The 24,119-nt window shown below is 45.8% G+C and overlaps 1 protein-coding gene across 1 annotated transcript in view; it reads right to left on the reverse strand.

The window, feature by feature from the left end:
• Positions 1 to 9,545: 9,545 nt before the first annotated feature.
• SLC35F3 (solute carrier family 35 member F3) overlaps positions 9,546 to 24,119 on the reverse strand; it is a 189,478-nt gene continuing 174,904 nt past the window's right edge. Inside the window, exons 5-8 of the mRNA XM_085315469.1 lie at positions 17,332 to 17,457; positions 14,471 to 14,663; positions 12,870 to 12,959; positions 9,546 to 11,179 (exon numbers count right to left, since the gene is read on the reverse strand). Coding sequence (XP_085171595.1) covers positions 10,935 to 11,179; positions 12,870 to 12,959; positions 14,471 to 14,663; positions 17,332 to 17,457 — 654 coding nt within the window. The 3' untranslated portion in view covers positions 9,546 to 10,934. The remainder of the gene's footprint in view (positions 11,180 to 12,869; positions 12,960 to 14,470; positions 14,664 to 17,331; positions 17,458 to 24,119) is intronic.

A 24,119-nucleotide genomic window follows, 5' to 3' on the forward strand; every position in this document is an offset into this window, starting at 1 on the left:
ACGTATCCAGCCCTTTGGAAGYGATGAATACTTCTTGGAGGGGATATTTTTGGGGAAAAAAGTGAATGTGACTGCAGCTGTATACTTATCAGTTTTTGACATAGGCCGTGTTCTCATTTCTGGTTATTTTAACCACCCTGTTGCACTCAGGCTTCTAAAAAAACAAGGCTTCTACAAGCGTAAATATTAAAAGAAAATGAATTTTAAGTCTAAAGACCAAAACATATGGTAATAACAAATATCAATTGCATTTTGGATTTCATCCTTGTGGCCAAGAAGGCCAATGGTATCCTGAGCTGCATTGGGAAGACTGTTGCCAGTAGGTCGAGGGAGGTGATCCTGCCCCTCTACTCAGCCCTGGGGAGGCCTCATCTCGAGTTCTGTATCCAGTTCTGGGCTCCCCAGTACAAGAGAGACATGGAGCTACTGGAGAGAGTCCAGTGTAGGGCTACGAGGATGATCAGAGGGCTGGAGCACCTGCCCTCTGAGGAACGTCTCCGAGAGCTGGGCCTCTTCAGCCTGAGGAAGAGAAGACTGAGGGGGGATCTTATCAATGTGTATGAGTACCTGAAGGGAGGGTGTCAAGGGGACGGGGACAAACTCTTTTCAGTTGTCCCATGTGACAGGCCAAGAGGCAATGGGCAGAAACTGAAGCACAGGAAGTTCTGCCTGACCGTGAGGGGGAATTTCTTCCCTGTGAGAGTGACGGAGCCCTGGACCAGGTTGCCCAGAGAGGTTGTGGAGTCTCCTTCTCTGGAGATCTTCAAGGCCCGCCTGGATGCAACCCTGTCTACCATGCTCTAGGTGACCCTGCTTGAGCAGAGAGGTTGGACTAGATGATCTCCAGAGGTCCCTTCCAACCTKACTGATTCTATGATTCTATGATTCATCATTTATAATGTGTACAATATTGTTTAGTTACTCCAGTCATGAAATGGAGGAGGTAATGTGATCATACACAATTAATCACAAAGCTTACATAGCACATTCTGGATATTTACGGTAAATAGTTTATTCTTTAATGATCTGTAAACCAGGAAATACTCAGTGAAGGCATTTGTAAAAAGCTTTGTATAATAGCTGTTAGGGAAAATTTGTAATCTGGTTTTAGAACATACACAAACAGAAAAAAGGCATTTTTATCTAATATATTTTTAATGGGCATGTTACCATTTGGTTAAATTGCTATCATGTGGTGGATTTTTTCTTTGTTGCTCCTGTGCCAGTTCAAAGTATCTATTTTTAGGCTTACTTTGAGAAATATGCCCATTAATTGATAAATAGCATGTTTATAACAGCCAGATGAAGGAAAATGTTCAAGAAAGATTAAAACTTGAATAATTCCAGATTTGTTAGTGAGCTGTGTGCCACARTTGAAGCCTCTGAATTACATATGTTTTTAGTAATTATTGAGATGTTAAATAAATGGATAACCATCTTCCGTCAAAATTTCAGGACTGCAGTAAGATGAGATCTATGGTGATTTATATATTAGTTCAGCTCTCAGATTCTTTTATTTTTATGCCTGCTATTATTAATTGGAAAATAGTTTGTATATTCGTTGCTTCCTGATTAACATCTTACAGATCTCTCCTTACCTCCAGACTTATTTACCCAATATTTAGCTGAAACTTATCCAACACATTCTGGACTGACTACTGTAATGATTTCTCCATTTACATTTGCAGCATTAGCATGTTGCAGGTGTCCCTAAGCAGTCCTCAAAGTTCCCCAGCTGCGTTCAGCTTTGTGCTTGTACCAGCAGTTTAATTAATTTATTTTTCTGGCATAGGAAGATTCAGATGTGGCCTCCCTCAAATTATGATCCTTATGTGTAATTAATTTTCAGGGAATTTAATTTAAGATGGAGTTCTTTTAAATAATAAGCCCTGTGTTCAACTATTTATTTTGCTGGAAATAATACTAGAATCTCGCCAGAGGTAACCCGAGACATTCTCTTCAGTTATTAAGTGCTAAGCAATTGTATTGTAAAAGTTACAAAAATGCGGAGTGTGAGATAATGATACATAAATATTTCCTCTTTCCTCCTTCTCAAATGTTGATGAAAGATGTAACTCCCACTCTGTTGGTCTCACAAGGTTCCTAACTCTGCATSATTAGACACTATCACTAAAGAAAAAAGCAAAACAATTGCAATGATTAAATCTGCCTATTTTATTATTAAAAAGGAAGGAATTAAGCAAAGAAATTCCATAAACTAAAAACAGTTGTTATTTCAGTCACTTCTTTCTGCCACTCTTTGGAAATGTTTTGACAGAGATTGCTTAACATGAGTCATCTCTCTGGGAAGCTCTTACATAAATAAAAAGTGTTGCATTTTAAACCATGATTTTTAGTTTTGAAGCAAGCATTGGATGGGAAAAGAAAATTTGCCTGAAAGTATGGCAGTCCTATTTCATGAAGTATATAAGCACTGAAAATTTGCATAGAGAGGTTTTGAATGCCCATCACTGGAAGTTTTTAAGAAGTGAGAAGATAAATGGCAGTCAGGAACAGGTTAAACATGGAGGTCCTCCTCCAGTTGTAGCCTTATTTGCTATGATTATGAGAGTTTGGTTACCAGGAGTGGATCTCTTGAGATCTTTTAGGATATGATCTGATTTCAAATTCTGCTTTCAAAAGGATCCTCATGGGTTACCTTCGACAGTGATGTCGGCACTGGAGATGCAGTCAGCTAATGCAAGTGCAGATGTCTACTAGCTGTCTTCATTATAGTGGAGGGGAGACATTCAGGCATCTCTATAGTTTCAATTCTTCCTTACATTGTTTTCTGAAGTTGTTATTAGGTGTGAAATTCTCTTTCAGGTAGATCACTTTTTAATAGAAAAGTCATTTTTATCTTTAAAATATTTTGAAAAGTCTTTTAAAAGCTCAATAACCCTCTTGAAAAAAATTAAAGTTTTTCAGAGATGACCACTGATTTTGGAACAAYGATTTTCTGAGTGTAGTAGGAGAATTGTGTAAGGAGTGGTAGGCAATTAATGAATTCCTCAGTTCATAATTAAAGGTTTCCTTTTTAGTGCCCATTGATAATATTAAAATACCAAGCATTTGCAAATAAAGATTTGAAAGTGGCATATCAAATTCTAAATCTTTAAGGAAAGTATGTGATCTTTTTCTGTAGCTTTATGCAAAGCACTCACGGTTTTCTTTGTTAATTCATATAGATTTCGTGTTGCTGTTTACTTTCATTAATCTGTTTTTAGTGGTAATTCAAAAATATAGGAGTGTATGAGTAGAAGGAAAATGTTAGCTTTTTTTTGGTGACCATAGCAAACTAATTCTGTGAATCCCTAAAAAAATGTACATTGTCATGTTCTTTTCCAGCTACTTGGGGTTCTTAGCATAATTTCCTATGAAGAAATAGGTTGTCTTTGCTGGATGCAGTGATGGAGATCCCTGACCTATGGTGCTTAGGCTGTGAGCAAAGAGATATGAACATAGAAAATTAAATAAATGGCTTGGATCATTGAGGAATGGACATAAATAGAGACATGAAGAGACAGAGGCTACTATAGCTTTCTGTGGTAGCTGTACATGTGACTGAGGGCTAGTGTGAAGGTTTGCTAGGCAGGGCTGAAAGCGATTTGACTGGGAAGTTTCTGTTCAGACTGGTGTGGAGACAGCAGAAGAATGAATGGATAGAATAGGGATTTTTCACCTTTTCCATACCTCTGTTAAGTGATCTGAAGCCTGCTGAGAAAAGCCTTGCTTTTTCTTTGTTACCTTGYGTGGACACCAGTGGAGTAGTCTGTGGAACGCAGTTTGAAAATCACTAGGCTAGAAAGAGGAGTGGAAGTTAYGAAGAAGAAAGAAGACCCTGGAGGCTGAGGGTTGTTCTAAGGTAATGTAGTCATTTACATTAATTGGAGGCACTTATTTTAATGCTGATACTCCATTTTTATTCAGTTGTTAGGAAGGCAGAAAACAAAAAGTATTTGGGGGAAAGCAAGTGATGGCAGGGCAGGAAGACAGACTAATTCTTACTGTTCTCTTGGCTCCTGCTTAGCAATTCTCCAAGCTCACTAGGGATGAGACAAGATTGCTTTGCAGCAATATTAATGTTCAGATTTTTGCAAGAAAGCTCAGATGGGGAGCTGGGAATCTGCCTCTTCTGCAGGCAGGCTCCAATTTTCAAAGCTATGCAAATGCAAAAGGAAAAACTGTCTGCAGTTTCATTTGGATGCCTTGAAATTACTGTGGTGTGTTATTTACTGAAAGTTAAAAAGTGGGGTTTAGTTCTCTCAGACTGAAACATATCCTAAAATTCCATATCRAAGATGCTGCTGAATGCTCACGTTTAGTTGTTACATTTAGTACRTCAGCTACACTGATTACCTTATGTTCATTACAAACATTGCAAGTGAACTTCATCAGATGGAATTGCTTACACATGCACAAAGGCAACATAGTTTTCAAACATGGTGAGTATTTGTTCCAAAGATCAATGTCAACTTTCTTAGCAGCCAACCTAGCAAGTTGACATGCCTTTGACCAAATCCAAAATCACACAAGGAGAAGAAAATGGTTTTGTTTACCTGTCAGGAAAGCATTGAGGCTGTGTAATTGGCCAAAAATCACAAGGAGAATATTAAACAGCTTCCTTTGTCTGCTCACTAGGCTCCAGTCATTAAAGACCTGGCACCTTCAGAAGCAATCACTGCCAGAGAGACAGTAAGATGTATTGCTGGGAGACAGCAAACCTATATTCACGAGGTGTTTGCCCAGATCGTCTGTTAGTGGCCAGCAGGGTAGGAAATGAAAGCTGAAGCCCAAAGTTTGTAAGTCCTGACAAATTCTGCTGCTTGGCCCTCACTGGAGTCCAGCTTTTAGTCTTAAACATCTGGTCCACATGCAGAACCTGGTACAGATAATCTGAGGAGGTTAGTGAAGGCACTCCTCCCCTATGGGGAGGCAGAGAAGAACCAGATTTCAGTCTCTCAGTGGTTTTGTCCTTCCGTGCTCAGAGGAATCTGAAGGATGGATGACTTTCCACATTCTTYTCTTGGTCCTTTTTTTCAGAGGATGGCAAGCAACGTACTTAGATTTCTGAAGAGTTTTGTTTCTTACCAAAGAAAAGCTATTGTGGGTCCAAAGGAAAGGTTTTCTTGTGGACTAATAGCCAGTTAGTGAGGTAGGAAGTGGAGAGTAAGAATAAATCATTGCTGATCAAATGGAGAGAGATTATAAAAGCAGCTATGATGAGGCCAGTGTTGTTGTACGTATTCATAAATGATTGGGAAAAGAACATTTCCTGATGATGCTTTTTTACTGATTCTGGAGAATAAAAGCTAAAACTGAGAGAGAGTCTTTCACTGACAGGTAACTAAGCAGTAAAATAGMTATTGACTTTCAGAATTAATAAATAAGGAATAATGGTCTCCATCCTCTTTAGAATAATCTTTTGCATATATAAAGATTGATACTATGTTTCCCCTGAGTCTTATCTCTCTGGACTTGTCAAACTCGATTCCTTCAGCTTGCCTTCATAGGTAATATTTTCTGAATTGCTGACATTGCTTCCATCTGGATTCTCCCCTCTGGATTCTACCCTGAGCCTAACTTAGTTTAAAAATATTCTTAAATACTAGAAAAATCAAAGATTTAAGATAAATATGTCTTCAAGTCATTTMACTTCAGCTGGCTAAAGGACTTTCATTTGTATTTCACTGAGTTAAGCATAGTCTCATTTCAAGCTCTTGTTTTAGATGCGAAGTCCTCCTTTGCATTTCACAACCTTTTGTATCCAGTAAAAAATATATAGAACCAGGACAATCCTACTTTTATTTTGATTAAGATCCTGTTGGCTCTGAGTGATGCATTTCATTTATAGGTAGCATAGTCATTAATATCAASTCTATCTAAAAAAGATGCAGCAAACTTATTCTGTGGCTGCTGCTTTTGAATATTTTGTTTAAAAATTCCTCAAGGTATGTTTGATAGACTGCAGCTGATCATATTTARTATTTTTCCCTAACAGACTTTTATATGGAAGAGAAACATGAGGCTTATTTATCTTCTGAAACTTCACTTTGAGCCACCTCCTTAGGAATATGATTTTCCCCCAAAAGATTTTTTTTTTTTGCTTCAGGGGGTCTTTGAGCTCTTTCTTTTTTTCTTATTTTCCTTTTTAGTGTTCAAGACTTAATTAAGGTGCAAGCTATTACAGAAGTGCCCTAGAACATGCCAACTGAAGAATAAAATCTACTTGTTTCTCTTAATAATGGTGAGCTAATTAAACTCATTCATCAAAATCTATTACTGCTGGCAGTTTCTGCAAAGACCACTTACATGAGGAYTGGATTGTGAAAAGAGCTTCTTGGTCTTGGCCTTTGCCAAGCAGTAGCTCAATTTTGGAGACCTTGCAGGACTCCTTCCAGTTTGCAGGAGAAATCAGGAACCTGGAGCCAGGTGTTTTCTCCCCGTAGTTTGTGACTACAGTATGCACACAGATAGGTTAYCAAAGGATAGGTAACATTCATGGCAGGTCTATAACATGCTTTTCAGTGAGGAAGAGAGTTTTTTCACGTGTTTCTGTTACGCAGACTTGGAGTTCATTGGGAATTTGGTAGAGAGTGAGTTTAGTAGATTAAGACTTCAGTATTCACTGCATGAAGAAGCTTTCACTTTGGGTTTTTAGGCCTRCAAATACAGGGAGCAGAAAGATTTTTGACCAGAAATAGGGTCAATCTGGTGACGTTACCTTCCTTGTGGGTTAATGTTACTGTCTATATTAATTCTGATCAACTTAGTTTTGCATTAGCTTCATTACAGAGCACTGTGGAGAGCTGGGGACTAGTGACTTTTCCATGAGCTTGCAGGAGACATTCATTCCGCTCCAGAACTTGGTGATCCACAGGTCTTTCTAATCTACGCTCAACCCCCAATATAGTAAAGCTGTATGTTGGTTTCAGTGTCTTCTGTTCAGTACTGTGGCTGGCTCTATACCTTTCATAGCTGTTTTTTGGAAGGCTGCAGACGTGAGCCCAGCCATCCTCGACAAAAAAGTAGGAGAAACTTTCTAATCTAATGAGCCCAGCTCTGACTCATGTGTGATGAAAGGCTCAAACAGTCACTGGAGAGCTGCAACAAAAAAAAGTGATGATAAAGGCAGCAGMATGAGACAACACTACAGAGAACAGGCCAAGGAAGAAGACTTGCAGGGGAGGAAGAGAACTGTTATTCCTTCTCTGGATTCTTCACTGTTATGTTGTGCAGTGGTGAAAGCAGGCAGCTGCGTTGGAGTCTGGGGATGCTATTTACTGTCCTGAGATTTCTTTAACTTGCTGCTTTAACAAGTCCTTTTGACCATTACTGGCTTCCCTCTTTGCTGAAGGAGCCAGGAGACATTGTGAGGGCAAAGATGGGGCAGGAAGCTGAGGATCCAGGTCGGCACTTGAACTGGGGTGCACGCTGCTGACTGGCACCCCATGCAGGAGCYATGCAGAGGCAATGCAGGAGGCTAACTTCAGAGAAGCCAGGCAGCCAGTCCTGATGCTGCCAGAAACTTGTAGTTCTGCATCAAGAGGACATGTGAGGTGGCCAAGAATGGGCTAGAAATGCTAACAGGGGTTGCTCTTTCCTATGGTGGTAGGAACTGCCTTGCAGAGCTACACCAGATCTACACAGTGTGACTGAATCACACAGCGCTGCAGAGATTTCGCACAACACTTTGACCTATCAGGACAGGCAGGAGAGTCTGCCACAGAACAGCCTTGACCTCCACGGTACTTAATTTGTTCTGCAAATCCCTGAACGGTCCAGGATCAGGAGGGTTCAATCTTGCAATCAGCCAAAGAGTGGCACAGTCATCCCAAYGGCATCTCAGAAGGGTTTGCTGTCTGCCCCGTCATTCTGCTTGCTGCCAGTGACTCCGGTTCCTTCTAGCATTCCTCAACTTCAGATTTCTGACACTTTGCACCTAAAAATGACACATGTATCCRTATGGACTTGCTGCTTTCCTGACATTCTCCCAGTCATACTCTGGGCTTTAGTTTCTGGAAAGTTTTGTTAAGCAACTGCTTACCTTCAAATCAGGTGGTTATCTTTAGGGTAAGATATTGCATTAAAAATATAGGTAATTTTGTGTGATTAATTTGTCTGCATGTAGTTTAGAATTGCTTAAAACAAGTAAATCTAGTTTGTGCTGTTCCCACTCAAGTGAGATACTGTAATAAAAGTACTGTTTGAAATCCCAGCCCTTGCCTTTATTTAGCCTGTTCTGAGGAAGGATTAGCCAGCAGAAGCAATGACAATTATATTGTGTAAATCACAAAATTTCACTGATGCTGATATTCATTACRGTACATAAAATCCTCCAAGGTCCTTAGTGACAATTAAAAACGTCTGCTGCCCTTTTAGGGGTTAGTACACATTAGGTACACTTTTTAAAATGGCATTTAGAGCTCTTTGGATACCTTTAGATACCAGACTGCATCAGGTGCACAGTAAATGGAGTTAGTCAGAGATTAAGCAAGATGCAGTTTGCAGGGAGAATGGAAAGTGGAATGACCCTTTGTACGTTCTTTTTTTGCCTTGCCTTAGACAGGAAGCTTGGGGARTGGTGTGGGACATTTGGAGGATGACAAAGTGATATACCAGAAAATGCAGTAAGCATTAAACTATGGGCTTTGAATTCAAATTTGTAGGTGTGTGCCCTTCAAACCAGTTATTAGACTTGTCCTTGTGCTCCTGTTCTATACCTTACCCTCCTATGCTTCCCAAATAAAGGGATTTAAAAATTCAGGTGTGTAACACCACTGACACAGTGATTGGGAGCAGCTTCCCATAGCCTCAGGTTTTGATTTGCATGTGTAATCTCTGTTAGCAAGTCTTTAGTATCTGTTTGGTCATGAAGGGATATGTAGAGACCAAACGTACAGCCAGGGTTAGTGCCTTGTTATCCATCTACATCCCCATTTAAGAGCTATCCATAGCTCTTAAATACCTCTTAGCATATGCATTTATGGCTGTTCACAGCTGGTTTCATGTGACTGTATTTGGAAGGGCAGCTTTTTCTTTGGTCTGTTTCTGCTGGTCATGTGTTTCCTGATGCCTAATGTGAGCCTCTGGACCAATTTGTCCCCTGTGGGATGTTACAGACTTGGCAAGCAGTGCATCTGTGTTGCTGCCTGAAGCCTTGTCACCTTCAGTGGGACACCAGGTGGTGGAGGCTGCAGTTTTCTTTAGCAACTGTGCGTGCACCTCGTTAGATCACCACAGTGCTTGTGGACTGGAGGGAAAGCACAGTAAGGGCTGGCCTGTTCTTCTCTGGACCATGGTCATGCATGAGGTCTAGTTTTGTATCTGAAGTCAATGGGATTCTGAGCAGAGGGAAAGCCTCCTTCTCTGCAGCTTGGTTTGCAAGACCTGGCTGAAGGCTTGATGGTCTTGTCTCTCTCTTCTCACAGCTTTGACTAAATACTACCCAGTGTAAAACTGAAACAAAGGTACAATCAGGGCAGGGAGGGAAGCAGACGGCATTGACCAAGACTGAGTTTAAAATCTTTTATTATTTAGCTTTGCCAAACAGATAATGGAATCTGAAGTCGATTTGCTCAAATGGTTTGAAGTGGATGCCACCCCTGCCTGAGACAAAGATGGCCTCAGTGACAGCAGGGACCCTTGGGTTATGGCAGTGGTTCAAAAGAACACTTTAATTTCATATGCAACAATGTAAACTTCAAAAATAGTAAACTATAACCTTTTTTTCCCTTTTTACATAGCATGTGATCTATCACAGATAGAAATTTAATGGCGAACCAAAATCGCATAAGTAAACATCCTGGTGCTTACAAGTTTCATAAAAAGTGTTACATTTGATGTAAATATCTTACATTTTTAACTGTTAACACTCTCAATTATGGAGTAAAAGCAACTGCCGATTCACCCCCTTAGTCCGTGTTCTCAGACTGTATAGTAGCAACCACGTTCTTGTCAGCTCCATCGCTCATTTTCGGTCAGATTTTTCCACACATGACCAAGATTCCCCCTTTCTCACACAACATTAATCAAGTGCAGCTCCRCACAGGGGTAAAGCCTGTGCAAGTGAGAAGAGAATCAGGTCTCCTGGGTGCAGACTTGCAGCCCCTGGACCCTGCGTTCCCACAGAAGCCACAGTGCGTATGGGGGGACACATCCTGATGCCGGTGGGAATTTGGGATCCCCTGGAGCTGCAAGCCTGGGCCCTGCATTGCAAGTGTCTTGTGGTGGGACCYGGTCCTACATGGATAAAGACAAGTTCTGTAGAAGGCACTGGATTTCTCTTGCATGATTTTAAACATGGACTACAGTCATGTGCAGTATAAGGAGATTTGGGGTCTAGATTGCCCCCTCCCCCAGCACTTTAGTACAAGCATTATAACACTTRAATTTTCATCTGGTTTTAGTGTAACGTGCTCATCTACACAGAGTGATTTCTAAACCTCCTTCCCTCTGCTCTTCCCCCCACCTTCCTGTGTCCAAAAAGATTCTCTTTTGGTTCCTTGAAAACTTTCAAAGTATAGCTCTGGTCAAAAATAAACATGTGATGTAGCATAGCATTTGTTTCTTTTAAATCACAGTGTGCAATGCATCATTCAGTACCTAATGTTCAAAATGTCTGCCCTGCTTCTCATGAAAAWCAATCTTTAAAATAACCTATGCAAATATATTTTGACTATATATTACATTCATTTAAAAAGAGAGGAGAGGTTCTTGGTTTGCAGTTTTTTTCAGTGTACTACTTAAGTGAAAGGTCTGATGTGAAAAAAGTACAAGCAAACTGGACATGCCAARACTTGATGCCTTAGATGGTGATCATATCAAAACTGTACAAGTATGTACACCATGTTGGACAGGTGTGCTTCTTTCAAAGAAAGACCTTTGCATCGTCATATATAAGGTTAACCACAGAGTTTTGGTAAAAAGACCATTTAATGAGCAAAGGATGACATGGAGGGGCGAGTTCTCCGGCTTTTGTTAGGCAGTCCTGACGCAATGTCTCCGTTCCCTTCAGGAATTTCTTCCTTCTTCCGGACTTTGAGACGCGTGAGGAGCTTTATCACCCAGACATCCCATTCTTCTGGCAAGAGCAACAGGAGGAAGCCCAGGCCAATAATGATGATGGCAATTACTCGGACACTGTTGAAGACAATTTCACTCGTGTAATGATCAACGACTGTATGGGAAATTGAACTGGTGTTATTATGTGAGACAAAGCATTAGGGCAGTATTCCCTTCCCTCCCCCTCAGCTCCCTGACTTTGAAGGCTGGACTGAGGTGCTGGGCATGGTGAGGAGAACATGGCCATGGAGCAGATGGGGTAGGGAGACTACTCATACTCCTGGTTTAGCCCAAAGCAGGATACAGCCCAGTTCAAAGCAGACAAAATTTGCCTGAGAGCACAGGAGACAAAAAGGGATGTTCCCTGGAGCTACATTTGCTGTCTGTAGCAGCATCTTCTCCCATGTTCAGCAACAAGCACACGGACTCCTGTCCAGGTACACAGAGAAGGGGGCATTTCTCTTCCCTGACACAGCAGCTCCTTCCTGCAATATTTTGTTCTCCCTCAACTGCCCTGCTGAGCCCAGAGCACACTGAGCACACATGGAAACACTCTGGTGTGTGGTACCAAAGTCAGGTGTTCTTCCCTGATGATTTAAGTGCCATTAGCATTACATTTGAGTGAGAGGACACTGCATTGCCTTTATATTCATTATTAACTTTGTGCAAAGCTATTCAGAGAGCACTCCCTAATTGCTGTGCTGTGACTCTCAACATGATTGCTAGCATTTGTCAAGGTCTTCTGTGTGTCTCTGGAGGTGTGACAGCTAATTCAAAATGGTAGGTGAATATCTGAGCCACCTCTGTGTGCATAGAGTCAGTGCAAACCTGGGAGCTGCCACCCACACCAAGGCAGTAGCTGAGTGTKCTGGATTTAGGCATCTTTGGTTTGGGAGAGGTAAGTGAGGTCCCCACTCTGGAATGTTTTTTTCTCACGCTCGTGACTACCCACAGAGCCTCAGGAGAGTAACCTTCCTGCTGGCAGCATTTGCGAGTCATTCCCTACTGCCCGGGGACACCAGCCATCCTGTTCCTGGCTCCAAACGTAGCCTGGGTGCATGGGGAGCTCTGCGTGGGGTGGCTTGGCACATYGGCAGTGCCAGGTTCTCCTTTGCCAAGGGAGCCTGTGTGGGGGCCAGGGAAGCTAGCRGCAGGGTGCCTTCACTATGACCAAGAGGCTCCACCACTGCCTGCCAGCATCTGGGGAAGGTGTCAGGAGGTGATGCAGATGTGGCCTCCCCTGCCTGGTCCTCTTAGTCCCATAGCCTCTTGGTTTTCAGTGGTTTAGAAAATGGTCAGAGCGATGTACTAGGTCATGCCCAAAATCAGCTCATCCAGTTTTCTTGATAATGCTGGTATTGTTAAGCACCTGCTATATTCCTTATCCAGGGCAAAAAGAATTAGTAATGCACATTTGCAACTCTAAAATGTAAGCAGTCTTATTGCTTTGAATTCAGTATTAAGCCTGCTCTAAAGAAATCATTAAGAATTGATTTCTGCTTCCTCCATGAGTTTTCATCCCAACCCAGAAATGAATGACTTCAAATCTCCTTTATTTTCAGTATGCTAGCTTCTTCAGACAGTAACTTTAAAAGAAATTATGGAAGTTATGAATTTTCATGTGTTTTTGTACAATACAAATTTAACCCTAAAATATGCATTTTTAATCAGTATCATCTTCATAAGTTTTCAAAGAGAAGATGCAAAACATGTTTATTAAAGCTATTTGCTTTTATACTTATTAGATATTTGAAAGGCCACAGATTTTGTGTATTCATTAAGATGTAAGAGCCAGAAATTCTTACCTGCATTTACTGGGACACTCAGTACAATTCCAAGAGATATCAAGGTGGGGTATGTAATAGCAATTCCAAAATTTAATAGAATATTGAATGCTAAAGAAAGAAAGAACAGCACCTTTTATTATTAGATTCACAGTGAAACTGGGAAAAGAGATTGTCACCTGAAAAATRCTGTATTACCACCCCTGTACCTTGTCCACACAGGCTGCACATTAACTCCTGCTAGTATTCCTGGAAGTTTTCTGTACACATACATGTCTGCTGCATGTCTTACTGTCTGAGACGTTACTATTTCTAGGGGACTGCATAGCCCACCAGGTCCAGCAGCAGGATCAGGATGAGGTTTGGATACTTTCTGTCTCTTAGCATTTAATGATAAAGCTTATTTCCTGGGCTATTCTCAGTTTCTATATTGATCGCCTTTTCCCGCTGAAAGACTAAATATTTTTCATCTAGGAGATTTCAGCCAAACAGACACTTCTCTCCTGATACTTCTGAAAAAAACTTGTCTGCAGCTACAGGTGGAACGTATTATAACTCTAACCCTCTTCCTCGCAGGAACTTGGTAAATATAATTTCATTGTGATACCATACACTGTTCATGAGGTGTCCTAGGACAAATTAGGAGTTGCTTTGGACCGAATTCACCCTTGGTCTATTGACCTTGAGCAAAGTCACAAGAGCTCACAGAACATGCCAGCAGTTGGCGCTCTGATTGTCTTCTAGTAATACGTATACCTGTATCACACACCCCCGTGACCACCTGCCAAGTTCTGCACTATTTCCTTCCAGAAAACCTCCATTTAGTCCACTTATAAGTAAACAGGAGCTACTTCTAGCATCAAACAATGTGACTGCTTAGGGTAAAAGGCACTGCACTGTGATCTTGGACAGGGATGGAAATGCACTGTTTCTAGTTGAAATGAAAGGAGCAGTTTAGGAGATGTGATGCCATTATCTAGTTTAGGGACCAGCTGTGGCACCACAGTCAACATACATGGTTTAGCAAGGAACAGCACCCATTTCTGATGGTTATGAATCATCAGAGCTTGGATTTAGCATCCACCTAAGCTGAGAATCTTTGGTGGCAAGGCAGCAGTAGCAGAAGTAAGAAGTGCCACCTAACAAATTCTCATCAGTGCTATGTGATGCTAAATTTTCTAAAAATTCTTATGCTTTAGGAGCCATTTGATATTCCTGAAGTCCCTGGAGGTGCTGGAGGTTGGCCTTGACTGGCCTGGCCAGTTACTTGAGGAATAATGAAGAGCGCATGATGACACCCCTCCTGGACAGGCTCCTTCCCATGAGAGCACAGGCAAGCATATTTGTCCCTGTGACGCTTCCCAGGTAGGAGTTAAAATTAGCTTTGCAGTTTAGTCTTGCAGCATGGTCTAATGAAAGCCATAATACTTTGGTTGGTGACAGCCAAACCAAGGCCTACTTTTTTGTCTAAGAATGGGTTCTCTACATGATTCCTTGAGCTAAAAGAGGTTCAGAAAAAGAGAAGACAGTTCCTGTATGTCAGAGATACTCAGCTACCCTTTGTGGCTGGTTTCTGGCAGACTCTCACCCCTGAGCATTAGAAATGTTTGACATGTACTTACTCAATAAGAGAATTGAAAATCCACAAAGGTTTCCCCAAGGAATGACATCAAAAGAGCTCCAGTATTCCACTTTGGTAAAATAAAGGATGACAGGAATACAGGTAATGAAGAGGATATTGAAGACAGCTAACACAGACAGAAATAAGGCGGCTTCTCCAAACTTAGCACTGCCCAGAAGAAGTTTGAATAAAACCTGCAAGAGAGGAATACATGTTGAGCTTGTTTAGCTCTCCTGTACCTGCCGTCACTAGGTACCACCCCTGCGGCGGGCTGGCACCCGCCTGGGGCAGAARGGCTGTGCGTGGAGCGGTTTTGGGCTGCACGTACGTTCACAGTGTTGGCTGGACACTTGCGACTGCTGTTAGTGAAGCTCGGCTCGCATGCTGGGAACTTCTTGCTCTGCACACTCCCCAGTGCGGAGCTGGGGGCAGCTGCCAAGCAAACCCCACATGAAGGAGGCTCAGTGGCTTGTTACCAGGACCCAGTGTCTCCCAAAAAGCCTGCAAGCTCCGTGGCGTGGGTGAGTGGGTTGGCAGGGGCACTGCTGCCAGGGGGTGACAGGCTGCTCTGAAGGGATTTCTCTTCGYCCTCGTTCTCTTTGCTTTGACTTGCCTCCATCAGTCCATCTTAATTGGGAGATTTTTTTTCCTGTGATGTAAATCTCCTCCTCCTAGCTGCTCAATGGAGAAATGCTTCACCAGGCTATACTGAGAAGTGGGACCTGCCTTCCCTCGGGCGCTCTGCAGGGCTGCTGGGTGAAAAAGGCTCAGGGCCTGATGACCATTTACAGTGTATTTTTTAGGAAGTAAATGAGGCTGAAAGCCTCCAAGTTTTGCGTTAACTTGTAGCACGCCCATTTTTTTCTGAAGAAGGAAGGACCCTGCTACCTTGAAGCAGCAAGCTGTGATAACAGTAGTATTTTGGTGATGAGCAGTGGCTGAGTTGTSTGCACCCTCTTGCGAGAGCCAGCCTGGCCTGAGCTTTACGAGGGCCCAACACCTCGCCCTCAGTGAGAGCAGCAGGGCTGGGGCCCGCTTGTCCCCCAAAAGCCGATACTGCAGCAACAGGACAGTCTGGAGCTCATTGATRGAGTGATTAGTGGGACTGCAAAGACTGCAATTTGGTTTGCCAGTAAGGAATAGGAGAAGAGAGAAAGAGAGGAAATAAAAGACTGAGTAGCCCATCTGGGGCGCTCCTGCTGCCTCTTTCCTCAGCTTGTGCTGGGATCTGCATGAATTTTCCACCACAGACCTGTAAGGATCTGATGGATCCATCTGATGGCCATGTGCGCTGGGCACKGCCTTCCCTGACATTTCTGTGCAAATGAGGACTGGTGATGGACTGTGATTTACTGTTTCATTCTGGGATTCCAGCGCCCGTGTTCCTGTTTTGCTCAGTCAGGGTCTGCTGTCTCTTCCTTATGCCTAACTAGACCACCTCAAGCAAGTCAAGCAGAGCTGCTACCAGCCCTCTCTCTTTTTTTTTTTTTTTTTTTTTGGGGGGGGGGTTGTATCTGTCTGCCCAAGCATGGTGATGCTTCAGGAGGAGGCAAGCAGAACCATCTACACAGCCATAACTGGCCTGTGCATCTGCATTATAGCCCAGAATGTCTGGACCACCAGTTTTTCCTCATTTGCCACCTCAGGACATTGCAGCGGCCCTGGCTACAGGCATGGAGGCAGACAGCAGAGACAGCCTGACCTGTCAGGATCTGGAGGGGTTGTGCGGGGCGGGCTGTACGAGGAACTGGTGCTGCCGCATCCAGTGTAGCTCCTCGGACACTCACACCTGCTGCCCTTTTAGCACGCACTTAGTACAGCCACAGCAGCAAGGCTTTCAGTTCAGCTGCCCAGCTCTGCGTGTCCTCGAGCACAAGAGGATACACTCTGCTGTCACCTCTCTGTGCCTGGACACTGCCTGCACATGGTGGAGCAACCCCAAGACCCCTGACCCTGCAGGCAGCTGTGGTGCCGTGGGGAAACAGGGCAGAGCCAAGCTCTAGCCTTGAATAAAGATTTTATTTGCCTTCTGATGGTGTTTCTTTGAGTCTGGAGGGCCGTGTCTCTGCCTGGCTTTGGAAAGAAATGCTGGTTTAGAGGAAAGAGCAATATGAAACTCCATGAGTTCCTTGGTTAAAGCTACCTGAGAAAGTGAGCGGAAGGCAGTAGAGCATGATGCTGAGGGACAGAGCTGGCTGCTTCCCAGTTTGGTGAGTCTCCCTGGACTGCCTGGGTTAATGCTGTAGCACTTAGCTGGCCTATTTATTTGCCTCACAGTTCATCAGCCCAGACAGAGACATCAACACCTCTTCCCACCACACACATCTGAGCTAGGCTTGATGAATTGCGCCCTAAAAGTCCTCATTTCTACCTGTGCACAATGGCTCTGAGTGCCGTGAGCAGCACAGCGGCAAATACATAAGCAGGTGCTCTGGATTTTAAGTATGTGATGATTATTTCCATGATTTTCATTTAAGCCCAGCACAGGCTATGTATGCTACTGAAAGAGGCCTGGCCAGGGGAGGTAATGCAGCAACATAGAAAAGAAGCTAGGATTTTGCTAAATCTCCTGCAGAGCACTTCCAAAGTGTGTGATTAAATCCAGCAGCCTCATCTTTCAAGAAGCACAAGACCTCTGTAACGCCTCCTGTGGGCACTCTCCCCAAGGAGTAGGCATCTTTACCTGGCGTGARGGCAGACACCAAAGTAAGTGAATGCCTGAGTCATGCCTTGTGCTTACGGCAGAGGTCCTCAAAGAAGGGCAGAGGGCACTGACCCGCACGAAGTGGGACGGGAGCAGCTGAAGCCAAAGGCRGGGGTGACTGGCACCTCCCAGGGTGGGGAGACCCCCCACGTATTTACCTTGTAGAGAGCAGACATGGAGGCAGAGCCCACCACCAGGGCTATCCCGATAACGGAGTGGCTGTGAAACCCGTCAGCGTACGTCATCATAACTATCCCTGCAATGGCAAATATAGCAGCCACGATCTGGGTGGAGACAGACAGAAAGCGAGAGTTACGGAGCTGCCTCGCTGCAGGAAAACACAAGAGCAGCTTTTCGCGAGACCGCGGTATTTCTGCATCGTCTGCTCCTGCCCTTTTTTTGACCAGAAGCACCGCAGCAACCGGGGGCCCGTGCCAGCAGAGCTGACACCAGCCTCCCCCTGCGGCTACCCCTGTGGGCTGCATCTGGGCAGCACGTGGTGGCACTCAGCTCGTCCTCGGTGTCGCCCGGCTCTCTGATCCCTCTGGAGAGGGGATTGCACCTCTGCCCCTGCGTGCCCCCTYGGGCTGGCCCTGCAGCCTGCCTGCGGCAGTAGCACGTAAGTGCAAATTCCCTGGTGCTTGCAGGGAGGGCTCAGGAATCCTGAGGAGGCTTTTGGTGGGAAAAAAAAGGTTTATTGAAATAAACAGGGAAATAAAACTCATGTAGCTACTTTCCAGTTCAGCTCCTCAGCCGCCTTACATGGGGAAGAGGCAGGACAGGGACAGACGGACGTTTAGCAGGCCCAAGGGTTCAGACATTTTGGTCCATCGCCACCTGCGGCCATGGCCCAGACTAACTGCACTATTTCTGCCAGGTGAATTTCACCATTTTCCAGGTGCTGCAGCGCATCCCYGCAATCTGTACAAGCAGGACTGAGAGGCCTGGGCACACCTGAGCCTCGGTGGGCTTGGTGCCTGTGGGGCACAGGCCGGTTGCTTTTCCATGGCCCGCGTGCTCGTTGGACATGGAGATGCGGTTGCAGATCCCAGCCTATGAATGCGGAACCGGCGTTAGCCAGGAGCGAGGGACAGGCAGTAGCCTGGCTGGGTGGACAGAGTGGAGGGGAGAAGCAAAATCAAGGTATTTGAAGACGTGTTTCTATTTTCTGAAGAAAAACTTGGCCAATTTAAGACCTAGATGGAAAAAGATGGGAAAATAAGCTAATCTCCAGCCTAGAGGTTTGCTAACTTTGCTTCCCCAATGTTTTGGTAATGTTTTCTGAACAGAGACAGGATCAGCAAAGGTGTTGTTTAGGAGTGGAGAGGGAGGCTCATTTGTGAAGGAGGGGAACAAGCTACCTCTGAGATTTTCCTATCAGCAAGAGAYCTGCTGGCTTTCCTGGGACTGTCCTGCCAGGTGCCTCAAGCCCCTCCAGATGGTACTTCTGCGTGACAAGACCTTTCAGCAGCCCCGTCCTCACCGTGGCTCTGCAGCCACTCAGGGACACCCTGCCTGGACCACAGCATCTTTGACCATGCAGTTGTAGTGATGCTTCTAAGAAGATTGGACTAAATTAGTTTATTCTGGCCAATAGATAGTTCAATATCAGCAAACTCTCTCCTGGCACCAGACCTGGCATTTGAGTCCCAGTCACAGGCTGCCTTTGGGTGCACATCCAAGAGCCTCCTCTCACTGCCCCACATCAGCATCCTGGGGCTGCTATGAAGCTGCAGTGGGAAAGACCATGTCCTGAGCACTGCCACTGCTGATGASAAAGCTGCTGCAGGGAGATCCCATTTAGCAGCTGCAGGTCCCCGCCACGTCCCTGTCCCATCAGTAGTAACTTGTTCCCYGGGCTGAGGTAGGGCAGGGTCTGGAGGACGTGCGGCTGTCCGAGCACATTTGCTGTCAGTGTGTCCTGCAGCAAAAAAGGGACAGGGGAGCCCCCAGGACTAATCAGAGCTGGACCAGGCTGAGCTAGGTGAGCCCTGAAATCAGGTTACAGGACCTCTAGAGACATGGGGCTGTTGGGCCTTTTCATCACCCCCAGATCAGTGCTAYAGCATGTAACAGGCTGCAGCAGATGGCAGGAAAGCTGAAGTCCAGGGTGATCTGGTGACAGGATGTGGCAGGAGGCAGAGGGATGCTGTACAGTCATATTTTGAAACTCAGGGTTTGAAAATGCACCTGTAAAAGCTTAYACAGAAAACCATCAAGCAGGCAGCTCCTGCTCCTGCTGCTGATACTAATATCTGTAATCTCTCTTAGGGGAAAAATGCCCCATTTTTGCAAAAAGATGTACTTTCCAAAGGTGTTTCTGTAGAATGGCATAGAAGCATAAGGGTTGTAAAAAGGCAAAATCAGCAGAAAAATACACTCCCTAGAAAATACAAACTTTAATGATTAGTWTCTCAATAAGAAGGGATCTGAGTCTAGAAACTGCTGCACAAGATGCTGAATACATGCAGCTGAGGGTTATGGAGGGGCAAGATTTCCTCCACTCTGCTTAGCCCGTGACAGGACAAAGCCCGTGGGCAGCACATTCGGAAGATGCTGAATCCCCACAGCAGTTTGCAGCCCAAAAGATACTCCATGGATTTATGAGCTGATGAGAGCTGAGCCAGGTCCAAACTGCAAAGACTGGATGTGCACATTGCTGAAGTTTGAGCGGTTCAGACAGCCTATCTGCACAGGACCTCTCCAAGCACAGCTGTGGTGCATCCCTTTCTAATGGAAAGGAAGGCATCTGTGCAAGTAGGCTCTGCAGTCCCAGGCAGGCTTCTTTTCTCATGGCAAAGAGAAAAATCTCCAGTGCATTTGTTTACAGCAAAGTGGGACTATTTCAAAGAGGCAAAACTGAAGGCACATGCAAGCAGTCTGCATGGGTATTGATGTGTGCAAAAAAAAAAAAAAAAGCATCAAATGAAACAAGTATTTGGCTGGTGCAGGACAAACCGAAGGAGATTTGTCTTCACCATGGAAATGCTTGTTGTAGGATACTGTGGATTGGAAAAGTTTACAAGGATAAACTCACAGAAGAAAAAAAAAATCCATGAAGGACTATTAACTGCATGAACAACACTTCTGTCTCAGAAAGTCCTTGAGCCACAAATTGCTAGAGGYTGAGGAGTCTCACGAAGAAATATCATTATGGGCTTTTCCTATTCAGACATGTTTTCAGGGTGTCCACTACTGGCAGCTGTTGGAGACTGGTTCCTGGGGCAGATGGACCTTTGCTCTGGCACAGTGTTGCTCTTCGCAGAGTCCCCCAGTGTGTGTCCAGGGCTCCTCTGAAAGACGGCATCTTTGGGCCTTCAGTATCCCCTGTGCTACATACAGATCAAGCAACTGAGAAAAGAGTGATGGCTGCAGCATTTCCTGCAGCACTTCTTCGAGCCCAGACCTGGTGTGGTCTGTCCACACTTGTCTCTTCACTGGAGAGCCAAGCCTCACCTTGGGCTGCAGCAAAACAGCTGGTRCCTCCAGGGCACGTCGACAGAGTGAGCTGCTGCAGCGGCAGCTCAGTGTAAACGGGCACAGTAATGAGTTCAAGAATAGCAAGCATCAAGTTTTGTTTTTAACTTCAGGGGCTAGCTGACTTCAGAATACCTCCCCAGAGGCAAGGTCTCTGTCTGGTTGCAAAGGAAGACATGATTTGAGATTTGATAATATATTTTTTTTCAAAGTCCCACTGACAGCTGTGCTTGTCTACACATTCTGTACGCAGGAGCTGCTAGCAACTGATGGCTCTCTTGCATGCTGAACTATTTTATTCATTTACTGTACCAAAGAAGGGAAACACTAGAGCCAAAGATTRAAGCAGATTAAGCCAGGCTGGCTACCAAACAGTTTTGCTCTTGCAGAARTTCCCACCTCTTTTTTCAAGCATGTCGTGACTAACAGATGGATCTCGGACTAACCTCCCAGCCAGCCTGTCTGCATGTCAAGTGTCGCATACATTTTCTCTGGGAGTCTTTCAGCCTGTCTGTCAAGCATGTCATCATCAGCAGTCAAGCTCTGCCAGCATCATGGCATAGCACAGCTACYGGGCTGTGGTTATTTGCAAATGCCTCGGGCCCCCAGGCGATGGGGCTTACAGAAGGAGCGCTTCAGGCTGCACTACATTTGCCATGTGTGAAAGAAAGAGGACACCTCGCACCCCACCTCTACTTCAGCTCATGGATGGGCACATCCGATGTATGCAATCAGCAGATTGCTGCAGATCTCAAGCAACTGCACTAGCATGTGCTAAGAAGTGCTTGCCTCTCTGCAGGTTCCTACTCAACGGGAAACACATATGACATCTGCTTAAACAGGTTCAGAAGCTGTTGGCTCTGTTTTCCGTTGCTGTGGGGAGCCCTGAGATCTCCTCCTGGGCCCTGGGGCTGCCCCCCGGGTGCAGTAGGGCCAAGGCCCCRGGCTGGTCACTGCACTGCCGGCGGAGCCGCTGTTCACATAAGCTGTGCAGGAAGGGAGGGAGGAGGGCAGAAACCCCCCTYGCCATCCGAGAAGAAAGCAGAAGAGACTCCCTGCAGATGTCCCTTCACGGAGAGGTGCATCCCTAGCACTTCCCGGGGCCGCGCTGAGGTGGGTGACAGGACCAGCGCTGCTGTCCCTGCCAATCCCTAGGGACAAGTTCCCCCCTTACTCTCACTTTGCCACAGGTCAGGAAAACACAACGCATTTTGGAGTGGCAATAATACATTTGCCAAAGCGTGCGCAGTGCTGCCRAAAGCCCCTTCTCCCTCTGCCCGGGCTCCTTGCTAATCAATGGCCGGGGCCGGGGTAAGCCAGGTCTCCCGCTGGGCAGAGAGGCGAGGTGGCTGGCGAAGCAGCCCTCGCCGCCCTTCGCTGGAGCYGGGAGCGATGGCGAGTGGCTGGGATGCATGGCCGGAGTGCCGCATGGACACCTGCTTCCCCGCCTGCTGCCTCGCCTSGAGATGTTGGTCTCCGGCAGGTTGACCTCTCCCAAGGCAAGATGCGACCGAGACCACAGTCTTTCATGGGCACTGCTCTTTCTGTCCCTTTGGGGACCCAGAGCAGGATTTGTCCCTCCATGCCTGTCACCTGCAGTGGCACRAGGCCAAGCCCCAGCAACAAGCCTCCTCGTGAATCCCTGGTTGCCACCCTCTCTATTGACGCATATTCACCCCAGAAGAGCACAAGCCAGGCACAAAATTGTCCTTGGTCTTGCATGTATCTGTTTGTATGTGTATCCATACACTTAACTGGCTTCTTTCACCTCAAACCAGCCATATCCAGAGGTGACAGATAGTCCATACAGACCTATAGTGCAATGATTTAAGGGGCAACCTGCAAATACAAGAAAGCAGGTCATCCCATCACACATCTCTCCTGGGGTCTGACCAGCACAACAAGGTATTTACTGACAGTGCCATGAAAAAACATGAAAACCACAAAGTCTTTTTTTTTTCCCCTGTCTCTATCCATATGGCTAGGATAACAGTGATACTTGCTCTTGCCTATGTACTCAAAAACACAGTTTTTAAAGTACAGCAACCTGGGAAGTTTAATGGGCAAGCACAGACACCAGCTGGACAGGATGGGCATTTGGCAGGTACAATTTGCAATGATCCCCTGTGCAGCTTCTTGGCTGCAATAACTGCATGGTTGTCCAAGCTCTCCTGCCAGAGAGRAATACTTCTGGTAAAGTTAACTTTCAGCTGCTCCAAGCAGCAAGGTAACCCCCCCTTCACCCCAAGCACTATAAACATTGCCCAGGTTAGTGAGCAGAGTGCTCCTCAAATGGGGGGTGAAAAACAGGTGCTATTATCATAATTATTAGTAGTATTAATACTTGTCTGCTGATACAGTTAGGCAAGTATGACTCACTGGTCTCTTTTTATTGTAATTACTCTCTGCCCTGRTATAAACACCTTTGTGCTGGCCCAGTGGGTCACCACCGTGAAGGCCAGATGCCCACCAGCCTTGCTCTGTTGCCAGAAGGCACCATATGTCAAGGGCCTGTGAAATGCCAGCGCCTGCAGCAGCCCCACGGCCCCGTGGCGTGGGACGTGCAGGGCTGGCTTGCAGGCTGCTGTGCCCAAACTGGTGCGGCTGGCCGGCACCTGGGGCTGCGAGGTTTCCCTCCTCACCTGCCAAGAGCCGAGGCTGCAGCAGCCCCAGCGCCGCAGGACCGGCCTCCTCGCAGAGGTCTCATTTCCCCCGAAGCGCAGCGCTGGCCTGCTGCCATCACCTCCCTGCGYGCAGCCTGCTGCTCACTGTGCCCAGGGCAAGAAGTGGGAGACCTGAACTGAATTTTTACCTTGGCCTGGRCGAGATAACCCCACCTCTCCAAGCCCCCAGAGGGTACCTTAGAGGATGCAAGCAAAGCGCTAGATGCCTTGTTCCCACTAGGGATCGGTGTTTATGCCGGATTTAGGATGAAGGGCAGGAGGAAACCCTTGGGCTGCCCCTCATCCGCAGGGAAACCCACCCAGAAAGAGCAGGCTGAGCCCTGGCACTGCTGCCGTGTCGGCTGCTGGTCCTGACCACCGGCACACACACACGTTTCGAAAGGCAAAACCAGCCCAGTTCTCCTCTCCCGGGTTTCTCTCCGGGAGCAGTGAGGACGCGAAGGGTGAATCACACGGCTGCTGCTGCGCAGCAGAGCAGCAGGCCCCAAATATTCACAGGTAGGACTGGAAGTGCCCTGCGCGTGGTCCAGGCTTGCAGGAACACACCGTTGGAAACGGCTGGGTCTAACGTCACGGTCCTGGGAATTTTCACTCAAGAGAGATCATGGAAAGACTGAGAAATGTTCACAGCGAAATGAAGTTACCAGATACCCTTCATCCAGGCTACCTTTTTTTTTCCTGAGGACAAATGTGCAAAGACACCGGGCTGGGGGAGATGGGAGGTTYGGCGGTGGCTACGAGCTCCTGGCCCGGCTGTGGGCAAGGATGAGCTCCCCCTCACCTGG

The sequence above is a fragment of the Rhea americana genome, unplaced genomic scaffold (genome assembly GCF_003343005.1).
Source record: "Rhea americana isolate MKP2758 unplaced genomic scaffold, rheAme1 scaffold_43, whole genome shotgun sequence".
In the NCBI taxonomy this organism is placed as follows: domain Eukaryota; kingdom Metazoa; phylum Chordata; class Aves; order Rheiformes; family Rheidae; genus Rhea; species Rhea americana.